This window comes from Anopheles moucheti, chromosome 3 (assembly GCF_943734755.1).
Source record: "Anopheles moucheti chromosome 3, idAnoMoucSN_F20_07, whole genome shotgun sequence".
Taxonomy (NCBI): Eukaryota; Metazoa; Arthropoda; class Insecta; order Diptera; family Culicidae; genus Anopheles; species Anopheles moucheti.
Genome location: NC_069141.1, coordinates 84,687,635 through 84,707,765, shown reverse-complemented (window position 1 = coordinate 84,707,765; position 20,131 = coordinate 84,687,635). Strand labels below are relative to the sequence as shown.

Here is a 20,131-nt window from a genome sequence, read left to right as displayed (position 1 = left end):
GTGCTACATCCGTGTGCTAGAAAGGAAGTGTAACAACCGGACGCGTTTACTAAGCCGGCTATAGGCTTGCTCCTATAACCGCACTCGGGGACCTCTTCTGTGTGTGCCATTGTGAACTCAACAATAAGGGTGCTGTTACACGCGGGTGTATGTGTGCGTTCGTGTGAGTGTTTTTTCAAAAGGATCAACCATTCGTAACGCTTGCTATTGTGTTAAGAAACGACGGAGTTGCGTGAAGTGCAGTGACGATCATGGCTTTCCTCAAGCAATTGCTACTGATGGCAGCAATGTTGTTGCTGGTTGCTGCACAAGAACTCGTCCAAGAGTCCAACACCAAATCGGTTGATGAAGGCCGCCGAAGAAAGCGGTTCTACAAATTCTTCTTTAAAGCCCGTAAGTTTTTCGCCAACCAACAAAAGTGATCACAATTCTCACCACTCTTCCTCCATCCATCGTATCCAGTCGGTCCGATCATGTCCACCCTCACCACGGTGGTGCTGGTGAAGGCAAAGATTGTACTGGTGGCCCTTTTTTTTGCTGGAATCTATTTCTTTGGGCACAAAATATTTCCGGGTGGATTTTTCGGTTCATCGTTCATTAGCGAAACACCGCCACCGTTCCTCGATTCGAGCCCCTACACCAGCTACCATTCGACAGGCCATGACATCATCTCCAGTTATCCCGGACCAGAACCATACTCCAGCTTTGAACCTCCGTCCAGCAGCTACAGTGCGCCTCCGTCCACCAGCTACGGTGTACCTTCGCCTACTTACGGACCACCTTCGAACGCTTATCTCCCACCAACGGGCGATTCTTCCTCGTACTCGTCGTACTCAAAGTATTCCGGAACTCGGCGAAAGCGTGACGTGGAGGGTCGTCAGTCAACAGGCGGTAGTGTTGCTAATCAAGACGATCTGGACGAGAATGAGTATGATAATGAGGCGCTTTTTTGGCTAAGAATGATTTTATCTTGTTTAACTATCAAACAAACTACTTACAGAATGTACTGGACCGATACTCTAACCGATATGACGTTCCGCTTTCTGGGAGTCAATCAACACGTCTGTCGAAAGCGATTCGTGTGCGAGTTTGATTTCCAGGCAAGAAGGAACCCGATCCTTCTGTTCGTAACGCGTGCCATTGGGTAAGCTCAGCAGCCGTGAGGAATGGTGCGTCAAAAGTGTAATCAACCGTACGATCTAACTCATTTAAGCCGCGATGTGTTCCACAACTACCGTGATGTTGGTGATGAAAGGGCTATCAGCTACAAAGACTGCGGCCGCATCTACGAGGACTGTAAGGTTCCGAAGCGAAAAAAGTTCGTCCGTCGACCTGTTCGTCCTATAATGGAACAGCAGCAATACCCTGCGCCAGATGCGAACGGGTACGATAATATGCAAGAGAATGAAATTGATTCAACCGGATCGCCGCTGGAAACCACAACGATGCCTTCCATTAGTCCAACCAGGAGCAAGCTGATACTGCTTCCCAAGAACGGCAATAATCGCTTCCGAAGAAATTAATCTTCAGCTGTTCAGCCCCTTGCTGAGAGCAGTTTGATTAGGTCGTACATAGGCTAAGCTATTTATTTATTTATTGCAGCGTAAACGAGCGGAGTAAGAAAATAAATGAAAACGGGAAGTATGTTTTACTACCACGCACCAGGACGTTTTTTTATTTCCCGAAAGAACTGGTTCAACTACAACTCGCTTCTACAATTTCATTACAATGAGTCTTTTTTCTGCGGATACTTCTACCGATCGTTGTACCCGTGTTTGTTTCTCCCTAGCATATTGCCCTACTTGCGGGAAATCATTGTTTAGGACACTTTTTTGGTTTTCTTCTTCTTCATTCCATCGATGGTTGATGCCAGGGCATCGATGTCGCGCGTATCGATGTATCCGGCATCATTCTTCAGCTCCTTGCCCGTCGATCGTCGATTCATAGCACCGCCAGCAAGGTTGCCAACCTTCGCCCAGGCCATGCTTAACAGCTCAAAGGCAAGCTCCTGCTTAAAGAACACAAACCCGATCAACGCAATCAGTATGATCGCTGACAGCGAGCTTTGATTGAGATCACCCTCGGCCGTTCTTAACTCCGGTGCAAATGGCAACTCCGCGTAGAAGCTACTCGTGTTCGCCACGAACGACACCGACGATAAGCTGTACCGGTAGTTCTTCTCCGACAGCGAGGAGGTCAGCTCGATGTGATAACTCTTCCCATCGAATGGAATGCGCGGGAAGAACACCATAATGCCCGGGTTAATCTTCGACTTGGGATTTAGCGGCGATTCGATGCGCTGTGTATGAACGGGAGAATCACTTCCCTTTTTGTACAGTGCAATTTTGAGCGTCTTGTAGTGATCGTTCTGAGACGCGACAACACGCACAGTCACATCGACAAACGCCAGGGGACTGATGGCGATCAGATTAACGTCACGCGTGTCCGCCTTCTCGATCGACACCACTCGTTCGCGTGGAATGGAACGATCGATCGCTGCTGTTGGTCCCGTACCGGTGCGTACACGTACCCGATACTGGCAACCGGGCGTTAAACCGCGGATGCGATACTGGCCATTGAATTCACTCGTTGCCTCCTCGAGCACATTACCGCACGTGTCGTCTGTTACCGCTTCAACCGCTACATTCGGGAACGGTTCTCCATTTAGTGAAGTTATCGAACCGAAGATGGAGAACTGAGTCCGCTTGCCAACGAGCTCCTCCTGCACGGTGGCTCCTTCCTGTACCTTAATCAGCTTCGAGTTTGGCCGGAACTCGTACTCCTTCATCATCGCTCGCAGGTAGTATTCGCTGGGCGACAGCGAGTGGAACTTGATCGTACCATCATCCCCGGTGACCATATTTTTACGATAGCTTTCCGCACCGGACAAAGACAACAGTACGCCCGACAACTGATTGCCGGCATCATCCTTCACCGTGACGATAATTTCACACAACTTGTGACCGCTGAAAGAATTGCTCGATCGGTCGAATGCAGAAAATACGTACGATTCCTTCTCGGCAGACAGTTCCACGGTTAGCGATGGATCGATCGGACCAAACCGAAACTCGCCCCGCTCATTCGTTTGAGTTACCTGTGATGCGAGATCCGCGTTCTTCGGGAACATCAGTGTAATGGTGGCATCCTTCACCGGTGGATCGGTTCGTCCGTTAATGAGCAGACCCTTGGTAGCTTTTAACTTACTGGAGACATCCGCGCAATCGCTACCGCCCGTCACAACCAGCTGGGTTGGGTTAAACAGCATAATATCACTTTGCGGTACCAGCGTAATACGTTCGCCACGTTCGAGATAAAATTCCTTCCGATACACGAACCCACCATCGGTGCGTGTATCAGTTAGTTCGAAGTCTATAAACTCCCCAGTGGTTTCACCGTCTCGCAGTACTTTCACACGGTAACGCTCCTTTTCTTCTGCTACTAGCTTTACCAAATTTCGATGGCTCTTGGCATTAACGGAGATAGGGGATGAACTGGCGGTATTAAACTCGGTCGCAGTTGTATCCTCAAACCGGTGGCAACCACTCAAGCGCATTTCGTAAGCTCCAGCACGCTTCACACAGAACATGTTCATCCCAGCGGTCAGTACGATCTCTTCCTCTTTTTTTGGAGCATTTTCCTCCTTCGCATCTTTCCAGCGGTAAGCCATGGTCGCACCGTGGCTAGACAGAATCGAAACTATATAGCCCGTCTGCACAAAGTCCGGTACCGTTTCCTTGGCGGTTTTGATGTTGATTTTGACCGTATTCGATTGCCAGCATAGTTTTGAGCTTGGAACACTCACTTCGTAGCTACCGGGCAGTACATTCTGGAAGGTATATCCTCCCGCATCCGATACCGGTGCCTGTACTGCCTGACCAACCGCGTTTCCGTTGCTATCCAGAGCCTGCAATGTCACTGCCAGATCGCCACATGATTCCCGCTTGGTTAGACAACGCACTTCCCCGTTAACCGTGGCTCGTAACTGCGAAAACACGATTCCTTCCACGGGTGAATAGTTTACCTCGATCGTTTGAGTAACGGGGAAGAATTGGATACCGCTCGCGTGCTCCTCATCGCTCGTTAACACCTGCACCGTGTATTGTCCATTTTCAAGGAACGTACACCACTCACCGGTACCTTCACGACTGGTCACCTCCACCATCATGGTGGATGCCTTCTTCGTGATCGCGACACGGTGTGCCTTCTTCGAAATGACCTGTCCGCACACCTTAAAGCCGGACACGAGTACGTCCGGTAGGGATGGATTGGCGAGCGACACTTTCACTATGTGATCCTTAAACTGTAGATCGTCCGCTTGGACTTGGATCGTGTACGTCGCCGGTTGAATGTTTTCCAGCGTGTAGCTACCATCCTTACCGGTGATTGCGATTTCACGACCGTTCAGTTTTACCCGCGCGTTTGCAACACTTGGACCGTTGGGTGAGCGCAATACCCGACCCGATACACTGAATCCTGTCACCTCGAAGTTTTCCTTCACCCGGAGACCATCGTTGCCAACCACAAGCTCCACCGCTTCGGGACGAATGTGGAACTTAATTTTGCTATCGCTAAAGTGCGGACGAATAAGATATTTGCCGCGGGACACACCGGGAAATAGATAGCTGCCAGTGGTTTTGCTTGGAGTCGTAAAACAGAGTGGAGCCGATTCGTAAGCTTTGTTGCCCGTGTTTGCTACTGATGGGACGCTATCGGAAGAACATTTGACGAGTGATTTTTGCTGCAACGAAAAATGTTGTAAGTTAAGTATGCCATGATGAAAGCTTAACGTTCTTTACTTACATCCTTGGCACTGTACAGCAAAAAGCCAACGTTCGCAAACGGTTGTCCATCGCTAAACACGCTACCTTCCACGTCGAAGCCCGAAACTACGAGTGATCCTGCCGGTATTTCAGTGTTGCCCGAAGCGACCGTTACCTTGTACTCCGGATGCTCAAAGTGCCACTTCTGATGCTGCACCTTCACTACGTACCGGCCCGGTTTGATCGGAGTGAACGAAAACACACCATTTCCGTTCGTGATCGTTTGGCCGATTTTGCTGCCATCCTCGGCCACTAGGTCTACGCGTACATTTCGTGCCCCGGGTTCGGACGTTCCACGAAATTCAACGCGCCCCGTTATGCCGAAGCCTTTGAAGAGAAAATTCACATCCTTGCCCTGGCTGCACACGTCCGTCTGGCCGTCAAATTTGATCTCGACCTGTTCCGGTTCGAAGCTCCAACCGGGTGGTGGTATCACCTTCAACACATAGCTGCCCTTATCGTACACCGGAATGAAGTAATACCCATTCGATGGAGAGCATTCCGTTTTGATTTTTAAACTGCCTTGGGGTGTGAATCTAGAACGGAAAAATGTACATAATTGACAAATATACTATCCACTGGATGCGCTCTCCCCTCGGAACCGTGTCCCACGTTAATTAAATTAATCGAAATAGGAAGACTTACAGTCCGACCTCCACTTTGCTCAGATCAAGCTCGGAGTTAACGTTCTTCACAAAGCCACCGCAGCCGAAAACTTCGTCTGCTGTGCAATAGCCAAACAGCAGCACGAACGCTAATCCCAACACCGCAGATTTTACCATTCTCTGCGGATGTTTTGTGATAAATTGGGATGAAAATGACCGCAAAACCCGGTGCCACTCGGAATCGCACCTTTTTCCTCGATGGAATGAAGAGAACTGCAAAGATCGGACTGACAGAACAGGTGTGATGTGGTTGTCATCTGTTTGTCAATTTTCCTCAGTGGAAGTGTTGCCAGAAGGTCAGAAACATTTTGATTTCCGTTCACAAAAAAGTTTGGTAAATGTGATACAAGTTTTCGGGAACACCTTTGGCAATTTGCTGCACAAATTGATAGCATTCCAAAGAAAAATAAAATGCACGTTACCAAAAATTTTCCACGACTTTTCACACTGCACATGTGCACACTGTTTGTTCACTACTGTATGAACAACAAACAGATGCCGGCTAGGTTTGTTGTACTCTGCCATACGTAAACGAACGTGGAAAGTTCAGTGTAAAATGGGTGATAATAGCGCATTCGTGTTGGATAATGGTGCATTTTATGCAAAACTCGGTTTATCCGATGCTTCGGAACCTAAGTAAGTCAAAGTACTCACTACACGGTTTCAGTTTCCATGTTGTTCACCGTGTATTCCTTTTTCAGGACCATTCTGAACTGTATCACAAAAGCCAAATCGGAAAGAAGACGGCCGTTCATTGGAAACCAAATAGAAGAATGCCGGGACGCTTCAGGACTATTTTATATTTTGTGCTTTCAGCGTGGCTATCTAGTGAACTGGGATGTACAGAAAACGGTTTGGGATTATTTATTCAGTCCCGATTGCTGTCCGGTTCAATTTTCCGAGACCCCACTGCTCATCACGGAACCACTGTTTAATTTCGGATCAATCCAGGAAGCGATGCTGGAAATTCTGTACGAAGAGTACGACTGCGATGCAGTTTGTAAATCTACGGCGATAGAATTAGCGGCCTTCAATTTCACGCACACCGAAGGAATCGAGGAACATCAAAGACCACTGGCGTGTGTGGTGGTAGAGATGGGATTCAGCTTTACCCACGTCGTCCCTTTTGTGAAGGGTAGCAAAGTAAAGGAAGCGATACGACGCATTGACGTTGGTGGAAAGGTGTTAACGAATCATCTGAAGGAAATCATCTCCTATCGGCAACTGAACGTGATGGATGAATCGTACGTTATAAATCAGGTAAAGGAGGACAGTTGCTTTGTATCGCAGAATTTCAACGAAGACATGCGAATAGCGCGTAAACGGTTCCCAGATAATACGATCGTGCAAGAATACGTGCTACCGGATTATACGCAGATTCGGCGTGGATTTTTGCGCAACCCAAACGGTGCTTCTGGTGGGGATGTTGGAGAAGAACTGCAAACGGTGAAGCTAGGAAATGAGCGTTTCGTTATACCGGAGATACTGTTTCACCCATCAGACGTGGGAATACAGCAGATGGGAGTACCGGAAGCGATAGTGGATGCAATCAACCTATGTCCGGAAGAGACACGTCCTCATCTTTTTGCAAACATTGTCGTGTGCGGAGGATGTGCTCTGTTTCCGGGCATGCAGTCGCGTGTGGAAAGAGACGTCCGTGCTTTAGCACCCGACGAATATGAAGTTAACGTAACAGTACCGGAAAAGTAGGTGGGCCCGTTTCAGCGTATTTTCCCGTATGTTTCATAGTTTTCGTCCATTGCAGTCCTATCACATATGCCTGGCATGGTGGAAAAAAATATTCACAGTCGCTTAGCTTCATGAAATCGTGCATGAGCCGCAACCAGTACGAGGAGTACGGCACAAGGCATCTGGTGGAGAAGTACGAAAGCTAGCGGCGCAAGAAAACCAACCGCAAGCAGGATGATATATCAGGTAAACTGAAGTTACTTTATTACATTCCTACCGTTACATAAAAAAAACATCGTCCTCTCTACGTCATGAAAACAGAAATTGTCATGCTAGAAAAAACGATGTGCAATTATTATAGTAATGTGAACTGTTTCTAATCTCTGGTTTTGTTGTGTTGTGGCTCTAACAAACATGCATTTCGTCCACGGGGAATAAGGCTAACGCACTCGATTCGTCCGCACGCTTCCCGCCTACGAACGGGAAAACGAATCCGTTTTGTCTTCACAGTGTATTCCAACATCGACGATAAAGACGGGATGAATAATACGATGCAGTTGTATGTTACGATAGGTTAGATGGCGCTCTACACGTTCGTGGGCACCAGTTACGCACGGTTTGAGACAAATTAAAATGCACACATGACAATGCTTTGTCTGCTGGTGGAAATGGTCCACAAACGGATGTGCCAGATATACGAGACTCTCTATCAATTACACGTGTCGTTTACAATGAACATTAGGATGGAGAATATGAGAATCAGTTCCGAACACAAATATAACACATATAACATGAACACGCACACAACACATTTTGGAGCGGTGTAATGGGAGACTGGTACTGCTAACTATATGTGTACGCAGAGCATTGCACAGATCCTGCGGATGAGCAGCACACCATGGCGAACTTAATACTGTTGGCGCCTTCGAGCAGCGCGCTGCTTGTCGAACCGTAGTTCCATCTCTTCCAACACCTTGGGCGTATAGCGGACAACCAGCTTAACCGACCCAACCGCTTGCTTCAGCAGCTCGACGGCCTTTTCGTGATTTTCACCCTCGACGGACACACCATTTACGGAGAGCAGCTGATCGCCACGCTTAAGCCCTCCGTGCCGATCGGCCACACCGCCGGGAATGATGCGCGAGATGTAGATGGGCGAATTTTGCTCCTTGCCGCCCATCACGTTAAACCCGAGTCCTTCGTCCGTTTTGGGCAGCTCGACGACGCGCGGATGGGCGTGTCCTTCGCTGGCGGCGAAAGCTGCAATCGTAGCCTTGGCCGTAGCAGACGCACGCACATCGAGCGAACCCTGGATGTCGACCGTTTCGTAAACGTGCTCGTACACTTCCCGCACAGCGTTCAGGAAGTCACTCTGCAGCACTTTTTGCAGCGCTGCCAGTTTGGTGGCGGGCACTTCGCCGCTCATTTGCAACTTTTCCAACAATTCAATCGAGCGTTTTACATCTGCGAAAGGAAGCGAATTACCATGCATTATAGATTGCCGACAAATGACGGGGAGACTGGTCAACATATTGACCTTCCACATTACCTTTTGCCAGCGTTAGGGGCTCGCATACGTTTGCCATTTTATTGATTTGTTTATCTATAACTTCAAGACGACACTGCACACGATACACGAGCGGATGGTGTTCGATAGATCACGAAATATCGTATGTGGAACCTTTATTAGCCGTGGAAATCGCACGTACACGTTTTGCTTTGCTGGTAGTGTTTATTATTATTTTAAGCAGCTCTTTTTACTTTTTGGGGGGCGCACTCTATGAATAGCATACAGGGTTAATATTTTTCCCCAGTTCCGCACCCAGGACCAACAGCGAACGAAAGCACACCAACACTAGCACATGTGATGGGTGAGCACAGGTGGCCATTTGTTGTGACATTTTGCCGATGAAAGCTATTGTGAATTATTTATTTAAATTGGCTTTTTAGATTTGATATGCCTGCTCTTTATTGATTTAATTTAAAATTTGGAAATACCTCCGGTGTTGGCAGAATTGTGGCAAAAATATGTGGCCGGGGACAATGCCACTGTGCATCAACAAGTGCACAAGGTGTATATTGTGTCGCCTTTTTTTGTTTGCTATTGTTGATTGGATTTGAATTGAAATATCCGACCCCCAAATGTATGCAAAAAGCAGTATTTTTGTGGCGGCTTTAATCAAGCCTAATCTATTACATTAAAATTCATAGCCACTCTAGAATAAATTGAAATAAAAACACGGCAACACACAAATAGAAAATTGAACAATTGATGCTTCTTTCAAAAACGATAAATACCAACGAAATAATGTCTGAACACATATGCATCTGCATCCTATTGCTAAGGCAATGATTGATTAAGAATCCTACAATTATATCCATCCGAATACACGCACAGCTCATGATAGAAACATATGTTTCGCATTTCCTTTTTTTTACAGAGAGCCCAAAAGCGGTTTATTGGTTTGCCGACGATAAGGCGATAAACAAGGTGCAAAAGCAAAACAAAACAGCTACAACACAAATCAGTCGTGTTATCAAATTAACCACGGTGCGCGATATCGATTAGTAGTCGAGTCCCGGACAATCTTTGATGTGCGTTTCCAGCGTAAGAAAATCCCCGAATACGTTGTTACAGTGAGGGCAAGGTTCGATCTGCCGTTCAAAGACTCCCGGCGATGTGCCGTACAGCTTCATTCCATCCGTTTTCGTCGCACGAATGGTTTGGCGAGGTGATGATGGGTTTACTCTGCTAAAAAGTAAATATAGCACCTCGTGTTAACATCCACATTTGCTATGGACATGCAAAAAAGGTGAGCTTTATACCTGTTTTGTGCGTGGTCCATCGATAGTTGATGATTCTTCTGCAGCAGTGTTTGCATTTCGGCTGTGATTCGGTTCTTCTCGATCAAGAGCTCCTGATAGGCGTTGCGTTGCTCGGCTAAATCGGTTTTACATACTTCCAGCTGTGCTTGTAGAGACACCAACTCCATGGTGGTCCCATTTCGTTGATCGTTTCTTGTTTGTGCACCACCGATGATCCTCGATTTGTCCATCATCTCGTGGCTGAGAATGTTTGCACGACACTTCATGAGCGCATCCTGCAGACCTCCCAAACACGTCTTCATGTTGCTCAAATCATCGATGTAAATTTTGTGCTGGGTTTAAGTGGAAATAGAAAGGAGTTTGGGATTTAATGGTATTTTTCGAAATGCACTCATTTCACACAATGCTTACCAACTTTTCTTGTTCAAGCAACTTTTCACGAAGTTGCTCATTGGAGCTCTCCAGCATCTGGTTGCGCTTGACGTACTCGCGAAGAATGTCCTTTAGTTCGTCCATTATTGAATACCTTTTAAACAAGCTGCCCGCAACGAAATCACGAAATCAACATTCCCGATTTGCTTCAGTAGGCGTTTCGATTTGTTTCCTTCAAATGTGTCGAAGCTTCTGCCTTGCTAGAGCCGCGAACCGAACAGCAAAACCGTAAACTCCATGCGTGTTGTGTTAATCCAAGATCAAACTTATCTTTTTGGCACCCTCCCACCAATGCCAGTTTCGTTTGCAAATCGCCGATAAGCGCCGATATATCACAATGATGCCCGGACGGGGTCAAAAGGGCCAGCTCCTATCGAGCGTTTGATTATTTTTCATGGCGAACAGAGTGATAAGCTGTGATTTGGTTCGATTATTGACGTAGAACAAGCAAGACTAAACTGCAGCTAGGACAGTTGTACATTAATACTGAGCGAGGTCACACATAGGTTTGTTGTTTAATTGCTAAATGTGTCCTAAAGAGAGTGTAACTGTGCATAGAGGTACAGGTATCCATAAAAAATTGTGTCAATTAATTATTGCATACATTTAGGCGCAGTGTGTACATTTCAACTGGGTTATGACGTAACGGATAATTCAATTCTCGCAACACAATGGCAGCAGGGATCAACACGTGAAAAAAGTAAATCGCCAAGCGTAGTGGCATATTTGTCCTCTTTGTTTTGCTTTGCTGTAATCAGATGTTCATCAAACAATCGCTATCAGTGCGGAATTACAACATTGAGATTAGTAACGGCGTGTCGAACGGCGGGATGATGTTTGCTATCTGCTTTATGTTTCCACGTTTCCTTGTTTACACTATCAACGCTAGCTGATAACAATCTTTTAGCGCCATGTATTGATTGCCTTTCTTCGTACATTTTCTATAATTCCATTTTTTTATTTTAAAATAAAATCAACTTTATTTGCATGACATTCCTAAACATTATTCGATAAAAAAAACACATTAGCAGTTAACAACAAAACCATCCGCGTACTCAGCGAAGGATTTTTAACTCAAAATGCACACAAAACTAGTGACTGACGCTCTATTCAATTATGATTGCACTGTTCCAGTTCACCTGGGGCCGAATTTACGTGATAACAGTCGGAGCATTGCGGCCGGTGAAGGTTGGCAGTTTGGAAACTTCGAGCGCAATGTCAATCAAGGGTTTCAACATTTCCGACGCACTTCCCAGTACGTTCTCCTTCTCGTACGAGTCGATGTATAGCCGCACGGTAGCACCGGAGCTACCCGTACCACTGAGACGCATCACGATACGGCTACCGTCGGTGAAGACAATTCGCAGCCCTTGCTTCGTGGATACCGACTTATCGATGGGATCGTTGTAGCTAAAGTTATCGCCCAGCTTCACCTTGTACGTCTTGCCACCGGCGCTCAATTCTTTGCCAACAAACGCGGGATCGGTGATGGTTTTCTCCAGTGTGTCCATCATCTCGTTGCACGGTGCCAAATCGCACTCCTCATAGTCGTAGCGTGTGAAGTAGTTCCGACCGTAGCGCTTCCAGTGCTCCACGCAAATTTCCTCAATGCTTTTGCCCGTGTGGGACATGATCGAGAGCCAGGCCAACACCGCCCACACGCCGTCCTTCTCGCGGATATGGTTGGAGCCCGTGCCGAAGCTTTCCTCGCCACACAAACACAGCCGGCCAGCGTCCATCAGATTACCGAAATACTTCCAGCCGGTTGGTACCTCGAACATTTCCTTGCCCAGTGCCTCTGCCACCCAATCGACGGCGGAAGCGGTTGGCATGCTTCGGGCAAGCCCCTGTACACCGTTACGCTTGAAGTACGGAATGCACTCCAGATAGTGTGCGATCACGGCCAACGAATCGCTCGGTGTCACAAAGAACGCTTTACGACCGATGATCATGTTACGATCGCCATCACCATCGAACGCAGCTCCAATGTCGTAATCTCCTGTCCGCACCGTATCTACCAGATCCTTGGCGTACGTCAGGTTGGGATCCGGATGTAGGCCGCCAAAGTCAGGCAGCGGTGTCGTATGGACAACGCCTTCCTTCGGTGCGCCCAAACAATTAATGAAGATCTCGTTCACGTAGCTACCCGTCACACCGTTCATCGAATCGATACGCATCTTGAGCGGTGCCCCACCGGGACGTGACGTTCCGCTCACAAAGCTACGTAACTGTTCGAAATCGAAGATTTCCTTCATCAGCAGCACGTAGTCGGATACGGAATCAATCACTTCCACCGTGAACGGGTTGCCGTTCACCTCAGCATTGGTCACACCGACCTTGCCGACATCCACCGCGACGGACGCAATTTTGTACTGCTTAATTTCACCCGACAACGCGTAGATCTTGTTCGTGAAAGCGTCCGGTGCTGGGCCACCATTTTCGCAGTTGAATTTAATGCCGAAATCATTCTCCGGACCACCCGGATTGTGTGAGGCGGTTAGGACAATTCCACCGAGCGCCTTGTGGCGGCGAATCAGGCTCGATACGGCCGGTGTCGAAAGTATACCGTTTTGACCGAGCAGAATCTTTCGCACGCCGTTGGCGGCACAGAGACGCACAATCAGTTCGCTGGCTTCCTTGCAGAAATAGCGACCATCACCACCAAGAACGAGCGTGGAACCGGCCAGAGCTGGGCCATTAGCGTCCAGGATGCACTGGACGAAGTTTTCGGTGTAATTCTTCTGGGTGAATACTTTTACCTGAAAGGTGAAGGTTTGTTGTAAGATGCTTGTACGTTAGGTGCGCGTATTGCGCTTTTACCTTCTTCCGAAGACCACTGGTGCCAGGTTTTTGACCCTCGAACGGAGTGGTTACGACAGTTTCGATCGTTACGCTCATGTTGATGCGGGTTGAAGCGACTGCTGCTCGACGGATATGTTTCGAATGGTTCAGTGGTAAAGCTGCCCTGTTAAACTTTTTCGCAACGCACGTTCCAAGCAAATAAACGCTCCGTATGATTCGACAGAAACGAGAGCCTTCCGTCCAGCTGCGATGAGCAGATAAGCAAGGAAGCACAACTGCTTCGAAGGTCCGAAAAACTCCTTTCTATTTGAAATCACCTTCAGTCAAGGTCGAAAGAAGACAATTTATCAACTCGCTACGTTTGTTCTTGACAGAATGATAACAAACGCCGACCCAAGATAAGTAGACACATGGGCAAAAGATGTGTTTGAATCATTTCTGCGTTTTTACATGTTTCAATGGTATATTAAGACCGAATTCACTGGAATCGATGAGTGATAATTAGTTTTAAAACCAGTTAACACAAAAATAAAAGGAATACAAACATTCTTCTGTTTTTAAATCTGGACAATTCATAGTGGTAGACGCAATCAAATAAAATAAAAGTTTGCGCCATGTGTTGGGCAACGATTTGTAATTTTAAATATATTTTAACTCATTTATATCAGGCTCAGAACATACATTTAATTTAATTCCAATTGTGTATACAAAAACAGAATTTACTGTGACAGCCACAACGGTTTCCTAGCGTCAAACAAGGCCTAACGTCAAAACGATGTCAAACGTCGCGCAGTTCGATGTGTTGGAACTTGGCCAGTGAAATTGGTATGCCAACATAACATTATTTCTTTACAACGTGTACGTTCGAACCGCCCGTAGAAAGTATTTACCGTCGTCCGATTCGTTTTCGTCACAGTCCCGTCAAGTTGGTAAGTAAACGGAACAGTAACTGGTGTGGTGTTGATACCAACGTGAATCGTGCAGACGATAATTGCAAACGTTCTTTGCACTCTCCAGCAACGAGATGAAAAGCTACCTGTACGCTCTGCTTGCGCTGCTCGCCGTCAGCCAACTTGGATTGGCCAACGAAGAAAATACGGCTCGTCTGCTGGTGTCGAAGCACATTTTGAACAAATATCTGGTAGAGGCACGTGATATTGTTGTAAAGTACACGCTGTACAACGTTGGATCCGGTCCCGCCGTGAACGTTCGCTTGGGTAAGTTGCAGAAGCCAAACACGACTTTTCTTCCGGCCGGTGAGCATGAGTGCAAGTTGCTAACCAAATCAATCTTCTTTACAGTGGATAATGGTTTCCATCCGGAAGTATTTGAAGTGGTCGGTGGTCAACTATCCGCCTCGATTGATCGCATTGCGCCACAGACCAACGTAACGCACATCGTTGTTGTGCGGCCGAAAACTTATGGATATCTTAACTTCACTGCCGCCGAGGTTAACTACATGGCGACAGAAGATGCGGCTGAACCTCAGTTCACCATCAGCTCGGAACCGGGCGAGGGTGCCATTGTGGCCGAAGCACAGTTCAACAAGCAGTTCAGCTCGCACTATCTGGACTGGCTAGCGTTCGCTTTGCTGACGCTGCCCTCCCTCGCCATCCCGTACGCGATGTGGTACAGCTCAAAGTCAAAGTACGAAGCGATGGGCAAGTCGGCAAAGAAGGCGAACTAAATCGCACAGCACAGTAGTCGTTAGGACACCATCTTTCGAAGCAGCAGGCAGCAGCAACATAATGGGAGCTGGAGATGTGCTTTGGCAACCGATTTGCTGATAGTGGATCGCCGACTCAACCACATCCATCTTGAAGACTAATTTAATTTGTAAGGAATTCCTAGCAGAGTGCCCTTGTCTCACGACTACTCTATCGGAGTGCAACATCGAACTTTTTTTTTATTGGTCCCGTCAAGGAGGAACCCCATGAAGCACAATTGAAATAGTTTTCATCGTTCTAAACACCCACATTGCATCACTTCACAATGCTCCGTGGTCGCGAGGAAAGGCAAAGACAGACAGAAACTGTGAAAAGAGATTGAAAACTGGTACCTTTTCATTCGGTTTGTGAATAAACTCAACGAACTGTGTTCGTGAACAAGTGAAATGAGTTGTGTGATTGGTTTTATGTAATACATGTAATGCAATTGCTTTGGAAGTATGAATTCAACTTCTAACTGATAGGAACTGTAGCATTCATTAATCAACGCTCAAAGAGCGAGATTTTGTACAGCTTTACTACATAGCGCGCTGCTTGAAAGTGCCTTTACGCCGTTTTCTACGAATGTATTTCAGAATGGAATCGTAATCTTTCGAATAGCTGGCTCCTGCGATGGGTGTCGAAGCTGCAGCTGCCAGTTCTATCTCTGGCGTAGACCCTTCCGTATCGTCCGTTTGCTCAGCATCTTCCGACAGTTCCTCGATCAAACCTGCATTTTTCAAACGACCGTAACATGCCATACCGGGTTCGATGCAGCTTTTCAACGGGATGTTTTTCTTCGTGAGTAAGGCTGCCCGCAACAAAGACTCGTTTATATCGAGGGTAGGTTTTGTCTGCTTCTCATCTCCCGTCCAGAGGATTTCGCTAAGATCCGCGGCAACATAGTTGCGAATATGCTCGCGACTGGGTGATATGTAGCGCTTAGTAGCGCGTGATAATGATGCAAGACTCTGGGAGAACCCTGCTTGCAAACGCAACGGTGGCAGTTCGTCATTATTGACGGCCGGTGCAACCGGCTCATCGTGTTCGTACACATAATCGGTACCCTCGACAACATCCCGAAACTCCAGCACTTCCTCACGGATCTTGTTTAAAAGTGGATTGATGTACTGGACCACCGTATACTGCAGATCTTGCAGGGCGGACGCATTGCGCATCACTACCTGAAAGAAGTACGCACGCAGTGCCTTCGCATCGAGCTCTACATCGGGATGGAAAATGCGGAACATTTGCCAAAACTCAATTTCCCATGCATCTTTAGGTATCGCTTGCCGGTTGTAGAAGAAATGCACCATCTGGTGAGCTAGCGTCCACGTTTGCTCCTCTGAAAAAAGAAATTGGCGATGGCATTTACATAGCTATTGTACGTCTGTATTATTAGTAACTATTACCAGAAGATGAGATTACACCTGATGAGTTAATTTCTTCAAAATCCATGTTGACGTCGCTGTTAAACGACCGACGCGAACCAATGAGCACTAGAGCGCTTTGCCCGTTGTGAAAAATTGTTTCGAATGAGCCCAAGCGGTGTACTAAACTGGTACTAACTTTAGTACACATTTGTCAAGCACAGTGGGTGTGTGGCACGGTGCATTATTTAGGTCAACATTTCATCTGTCGTATTTTTGAATTTACTTTCTTTTTGTGAAATTGCTGAAGTTGTGGAATCGGAAATGGGTTGCAAATTCCCTAAGCAAGCATTACAAGCCTTGTTTAATTGGTAGTATCTTTGCAATAAAAAAAGAGAACAAGTGTTGGGAAAATATGAACACAAACATGTGGCTTAGTAGAAAGAAAGCGTTCCTCACATACATTCGCTGAATAGATTGTTGTGCAAAATCACGGAACGAAGGTTGAAAAGTAAGAAAATAGAGTAAAAAGAGTTTAGAGGTAATGAAAGGGAAATGTACATATTGGAAATTATTACAGGATTGAAACAATTACGTATACAACAAGCCACCATTTGAGAATTCCAACTTATATCTGCGCTGTAACAATGATTGCAGCGTGTATGCGCCACACTGTTTCGATTAATCCTAGGTGCTACGCACTTTCTTTGCTACACATACGCCATTTAATGCACGGTTTAATGCGTTACTCAACATTCGTCGTTGGACACTGCTTGAGGGCTAATCGATTTCGGGTCAATGTACAGCAACGAGCCTCTCAACACAATCTGCGAAAATATCCGGCCATTGCGTCAACATTGTCTCATCCACACTTCCCTCCCTTGCTATTCATTATAGTAGACAATATCATATGATCTGATTGATAGTGGCACCACCGGTTCAATGTAGCGTACCGACGAGCCCAGTTCAATGTCAACCGGCAAACAAGGGCAACTCTGCAGCTTGCACCAGGTTGCGTTGTGATTATTGTTGCGTAAACAACGGTTCTCCTTTCGCTCGGCAATGATGGCACAGCGCATCGGGATATGATAATCGCCAATTACCTGACACCAGCTGTGATGAGCGAACGAGCGCGCGCTCGCAAAGAACCCGATAAAGCAAGCCTCAAAGAAAGGCAAAAAGAATCGCCCATTGCTGGTGCCATCTTAAACGGCAGCTAGAAGGCGCTCCTTGCAACCCTCAATCCGTATTCTGGCAGATGAGCAACCGGGGCGGGATCAACGGAGACGACAATCTGGTTCGATGATTTATCGTCGGTCGGTTCGTGGTTGTGCAGGTACGCCTCAGGTTCCGATTCTGCCGTCCAATGTTTACCGAACGCCACGCGAAAAGCTATAAAAAGGGCATTCGCTCGATGGGGCCAACGGCATAACGCTTGCAACACTGTACCGTGTCATTGGTCCGTGGACATCCCGTCGGTGGGTGAATATAATATCTTGTGTTTTAGTTGCTTCCGTCCCCAGACCGCACAATCGTAGTAAGGATGAAAAGCGTAAGTAGCATTGAGTCATTACTCAGTCAACCGGATGTAGTAAGCTTATCCAAAAGCGTTTCCTTTTGCAGTTGCTTCTCCTATGTCTGTTCCTGACCGTGGCCAACTGTAAGCCGGTGGCTATTCTTGCACCTGACGTGACGTATGCAGTTCCGTTCGGTGTCGTTGCTTCGCCAGGAATCGCTTTAGCTGCAGCGACGGGAGTTGCACCAGTTCTTCCGTACCACTCGGTGATGGCACAATCGCCGGGGATTAACACGGTTACCGAATATCAAGCCATCCCGTACTATCAGAACCCTGTTGCAGTTGTGTCAAATTTCGTGTATTAATAAAAAAATGGCGCGTGGGAAGTGTAGGAAGACGAATCAAAGCATTGTAATTATGCACGTTCTAGCTAGGGTTTCCCATCGATACCATGTGGAGCCGCGTCACGGTTTCATGTCCCGATCGGGTTTTAACCAAAGTCCACCGTTGTACGTGTGCAGCGCGATTTCTGCTGCTGCACTGTAAACGCGTCCCTCAACATCCGCTCTTGCCACTATCGAGCGGGTGAAGTGCTAATTTTCATATTTCCCCTCGCCAGGGTGGAGATCCGAAGAGGAAAAGTCAACGTTTTTCGTGCGGATAGTCCTGTCCCGCCGGGTTTGTAACCAAGTTGGGCTTCCATTTTGAGAGTGCCCACGTGAGTTGGTTGTGCACGTGAGAATGGTTCCGTTATTGCAGCGGCACCGGGACAAACTGGGAAAACACTCCACTACAAGCAGTACATTGGGCTGTAAAACGCCGTTGCTATGATTGTAAAGTTTTCCCAGCCTTTAGACCCTTGGGATGGGGGCCTGCTCCCGCACGGACGTCCCGTTCTGTTTCCATGCGTTCGACGGGTTTTCACGGTGTGAAAAGATGGAGGCTTTCGATGAAGCTTAGCGTAGTGTTTGACGTACTTGGACGACAATTTTAATTATATAATGGAATCACATGGCCCATTCAAAGGGCAAACGTTTTCCCGGACGAAGCAGAAATTATTTTGTGCCGTATAATTGTATGCCGGTGCGGATGAATGCTGCCCGTCTGACGTGGTTTTGTGTTGCGATAAGTTTTGATCAATGAAGGAAACATTTAACAAAAAAGGCTGGACAGCAAAAGTTTCGAAGTTTTCCTTTTTTTTGTTCAGTAAAAACATATTCCATGCTTATTTGCACATTGTTTTTGCAACACCTACGGCGAGCTGATGGTGGTATTCTTGCTAATAAGCGTCATAGTAAGTCACGTTGAACCGTTTTCCCCACATGTTTCGGAAGAACTAAAATGGCAACATGCATGATGCACAACAAATAGTTGCATACATTCAGGTGCATCGCATCAACAAGTTTGCTATAAAATTAATGTAAATCTTCAGATATAAATATTGGAAATGAAAGGAAATGAAAACAAAATTCGGGATTCTGATTTTAATTAAACTGATTGATTTGCTGAACGAATCGTATGCGTAATATAATATGCGTCGTAAAGAAATAATGAATGTTATGCGTTGTGCATACTTTTAGGGGCCAAATTTGTAGTGAGGGAGTTTAGGGTTAAAACCCTTATGTATCCATTTTTGGATAGTTATTTTTACCAGCTAATAAGGTTTTCGATTGGTTCTTCGTCAGTCATTATGTGTTTCCCATAGTGAAGAGGAAAGGATAAAAAAGAGGCAACAAACAAAATTGGCAATAGATAAACAACGTGTAATTAAAGTTTGTTCACTCCATACCGGTTTTGGAACACAGGTGACCTACTTCCGTAAATAAAATTTCATCTTGAGTGGAAAATAAATCATTTTTTCAGGACCGAAAGGTAACTGTGCTTCGCTTTGCTTATCAACTTTATGTGTACGATGTCTATAATACTCTCCAATTTAATACCATTACCCGCCAACCATATTTTTTTTACTTGCTGCCGTTTATTAGTAATGAACAGAGGTTTATTTTGCACAATTGAAATTAGGCCAAACGCACTTATTACGCAGTGGGGATGATTACTTCATAATCTATAAATGCGTTTTCACTTCTCTTGAGCTGAGTTATAATTTATTTGAGAGAAGAACCTGTTTTTCCTTCTACTGCTATCAGCACAGGGATGGTACAGGGTTGTACAATAATCACGGAAGCTATTTCCACATGATGACGATGGAGACCCGCTGATAATAGGCCTGGTGGAGCAAGAGCTACCACAGCAGTAAGCCCAAGCATCGTTATTATCTGATGTTTGCCGACTTGACTTTACAAAC

The 20,131-nt window shown here is 46.5% G+C and overlaps 8 protein-coding genes across 9 annotated transcripts; 3 read left to right on the top strand and 5 right to left on the bottom strand.

Moving 5' to 3' along the window:
• Nucleotides 1-251: 251 nt before the first annotated feature.
• LOC128304895 (uncharacterized) lies at nucleotides 252-1,523 on the top strand. The gene is made up of 4 exons (XM_053042138.1): nucleotides 252-393; nucleotides 463-928; nucleotides 1,001-1,144; nucleotides 1,214-1,523. The coding sequence occupies exons 1-4, from the start codon at nucleotides 252-254 to the stop codon at nucleotides 1,521-1,523; spliced, it is 1,062 nt and encodes a 353-aa protein (XP_052898098.1).
• Nucleotides 1,524-1,649: 126 nt separating this feature from the next.
• On the bottom strand, nucleotides 1,650-5,673 carry LOC128300468 (nodal modulator 1). The gene is made up of 3 exons (XM_053036533.1): nucleotides 5,466-5,673; nucleotides 4,801-5,356; nucleotides 1,650-4,738 (listed from the first exon to the last, which is right to left on the bottom strand). The coding sequence occupies exons 1-3, from the start codon at nucleotides 5,600-5,602 to the stop codon at nucleotides 1,820-1,822; spliced, it is 3,612 nt and encodes a 1,203-aa protein (XP_052892493.1). The 5' UTR covers nucleotides 5,603-5,673; the 3' UTR covers nucleotides 1,650-1,819.
• A 343-nt stretch (nucleotides 5,674-6,016) lies between these two features.
• On the top strand, nucleotides 6,017-7,749 carry LOC128301261 (actin-related protein 6). The gene is made up of 4 exons (XM_053037646.1): nucleotides 6,017-6,121; nucleotides 6,187-7,191; nucleotides 7,251-7,420; nucleotides 7,614-7,749. The coding sequence occupies exons 1-3, from the start codon at nucleotides 6,042-6,044 to the stop codon at nucleotides 7,378-7,380; spliced, it is 1,215 nt and encodes a 404-aa protein (XP_052893606.1). The 5' UTR covers nucleotides 6,017-6,041; the 3' UTR covers nucleotides 7,381-7,420; nucleotides 7,614-7,749.
• Nucleotides 7,415-9,001, bottom strand: LOC128301262 (protein lin-7 homolog C). Its single transcript, XM_053037647.1, has 2 exons — nucleotides 8,724-9,001; nucleotides 7,415-8,638 (listed from the first exon to the last, which is right to left on the bottom strand). The coding sequence occupies exons 1-2, from the start codon at nucleotides 8,758-8,760 to the stop codon at nucleotides 8,082-8,084; spliced, it is 594 nt and encodes a 197-aa protein (XP_052893607.1). The 5' UTR covers nucleotides 8,761-9,001; the 3' UTR covers nucleotides 7,415-8,081.
• A 611-nt stretch (nucleotides 9,002-9,612) lies between these two features.
• On the bottom strand, nucleotides 9,613-10,901 carry LOC128304417 (optineurin-like). Of its 2 annotated transcripts, none has more exons than XM_053041606.1 (3): nucleotides 10,412-10,901; nucleotides 10,001-10,332; nucleotides 9,613-9,926 (listed from the first exon to the last, which is right to left on the bottom strand). In XM_053041606.1, exons 1-3 carry the CDS (start codon nucleotides 10,514-10,516, stop codon nucleotides 9,740-9,742), a joined length of 624 nt encoding a protein of 207 aa, XP_052897566.1. In that variant the 5' UTR covers nucleotides 10,517-10,901; the 3' UTR covers nucleotides 9,613-9,739. The 2 variants fall into 2 exon arrangements, with proteins under 2 accessions (XP_052897566.1, XP_052897567.1); XM_053041607.1 differs by having other exon boundaries at nucleotides 9,613-9,923.
• A 522-nt stretch (nucleotides 10,902-11,423) lies between these two features.
• Nucleotides 11,424-13,444, bottom strand: LOC128301156 (phosphoglucomutase). The gene is made up of 2 exons (XM_053037494.1): nucleotides 13,253-13,444; nucleotides 11,424-13,191 (listed from the first exon to the last, which is right to left on the bottom strand). Exons 1-2 carry the CDS (start codon nucleotides 13,328-13,330, stop codon nucleotides 11,584-11,586), a joined length of 1,686 nt encoding a protein of 561 aa, XP_052893454.1. The 5' UTR covers nucleotides 13,331-13,444; the 3' UTR covers nucleotides 11,424-11,583.
• A 589-nt stretch (nucleotides 13,445-14,033) lies between these two features.
• On the top strand, nucleotides 14,034-15,366 carry LOC128302177 (translocon-associated protein subunit beta). The gene is made up of 3 exons (XM_053038929.1): nucleotides 14,034-14,163; nucleotides 14,252-14,451; nucleotides 14,536-15,366. The coding sequence occupies exons 2-3, from the start codon at nucleotides 14,259-14,261 to the stop codon at nucleotides 14,919-14,921; spliced, it is 579 nt and encodes a 192-aa protein (XP_052894889.1). The 5' UTR covers nucleotides 14,034-14,163; nucleotides 14,252-14,258; the 3' UTR covers nucleotides 14,922-15,366.
• LOC128302176 (uncharacterized) lies at nucleotides 15,367-16,435 on the bottom strand. The gene is made up of 2 exons (XM_053038927.1): nucleotides 16,353-16,435; nucleotides 15,367-16,285 (listed from the first exon to the last, which is right to left on the bottom strand). The coding sequence occupies exons 1-2, from the start codon at nucleotides 16,396-16,398 to the stop codon at nucleotides 15,480-15,482; spliced, it is 852 nt and encodes a 283-aa protein (XP_052894887.1). The 5' UTR covers nucleotides 16,399-16,435; the 3' UTR covers nucleotides 15,367-15,479.
• Nucleotides 16,436-20,131: the final 3,696 nt, after the last annotated feature.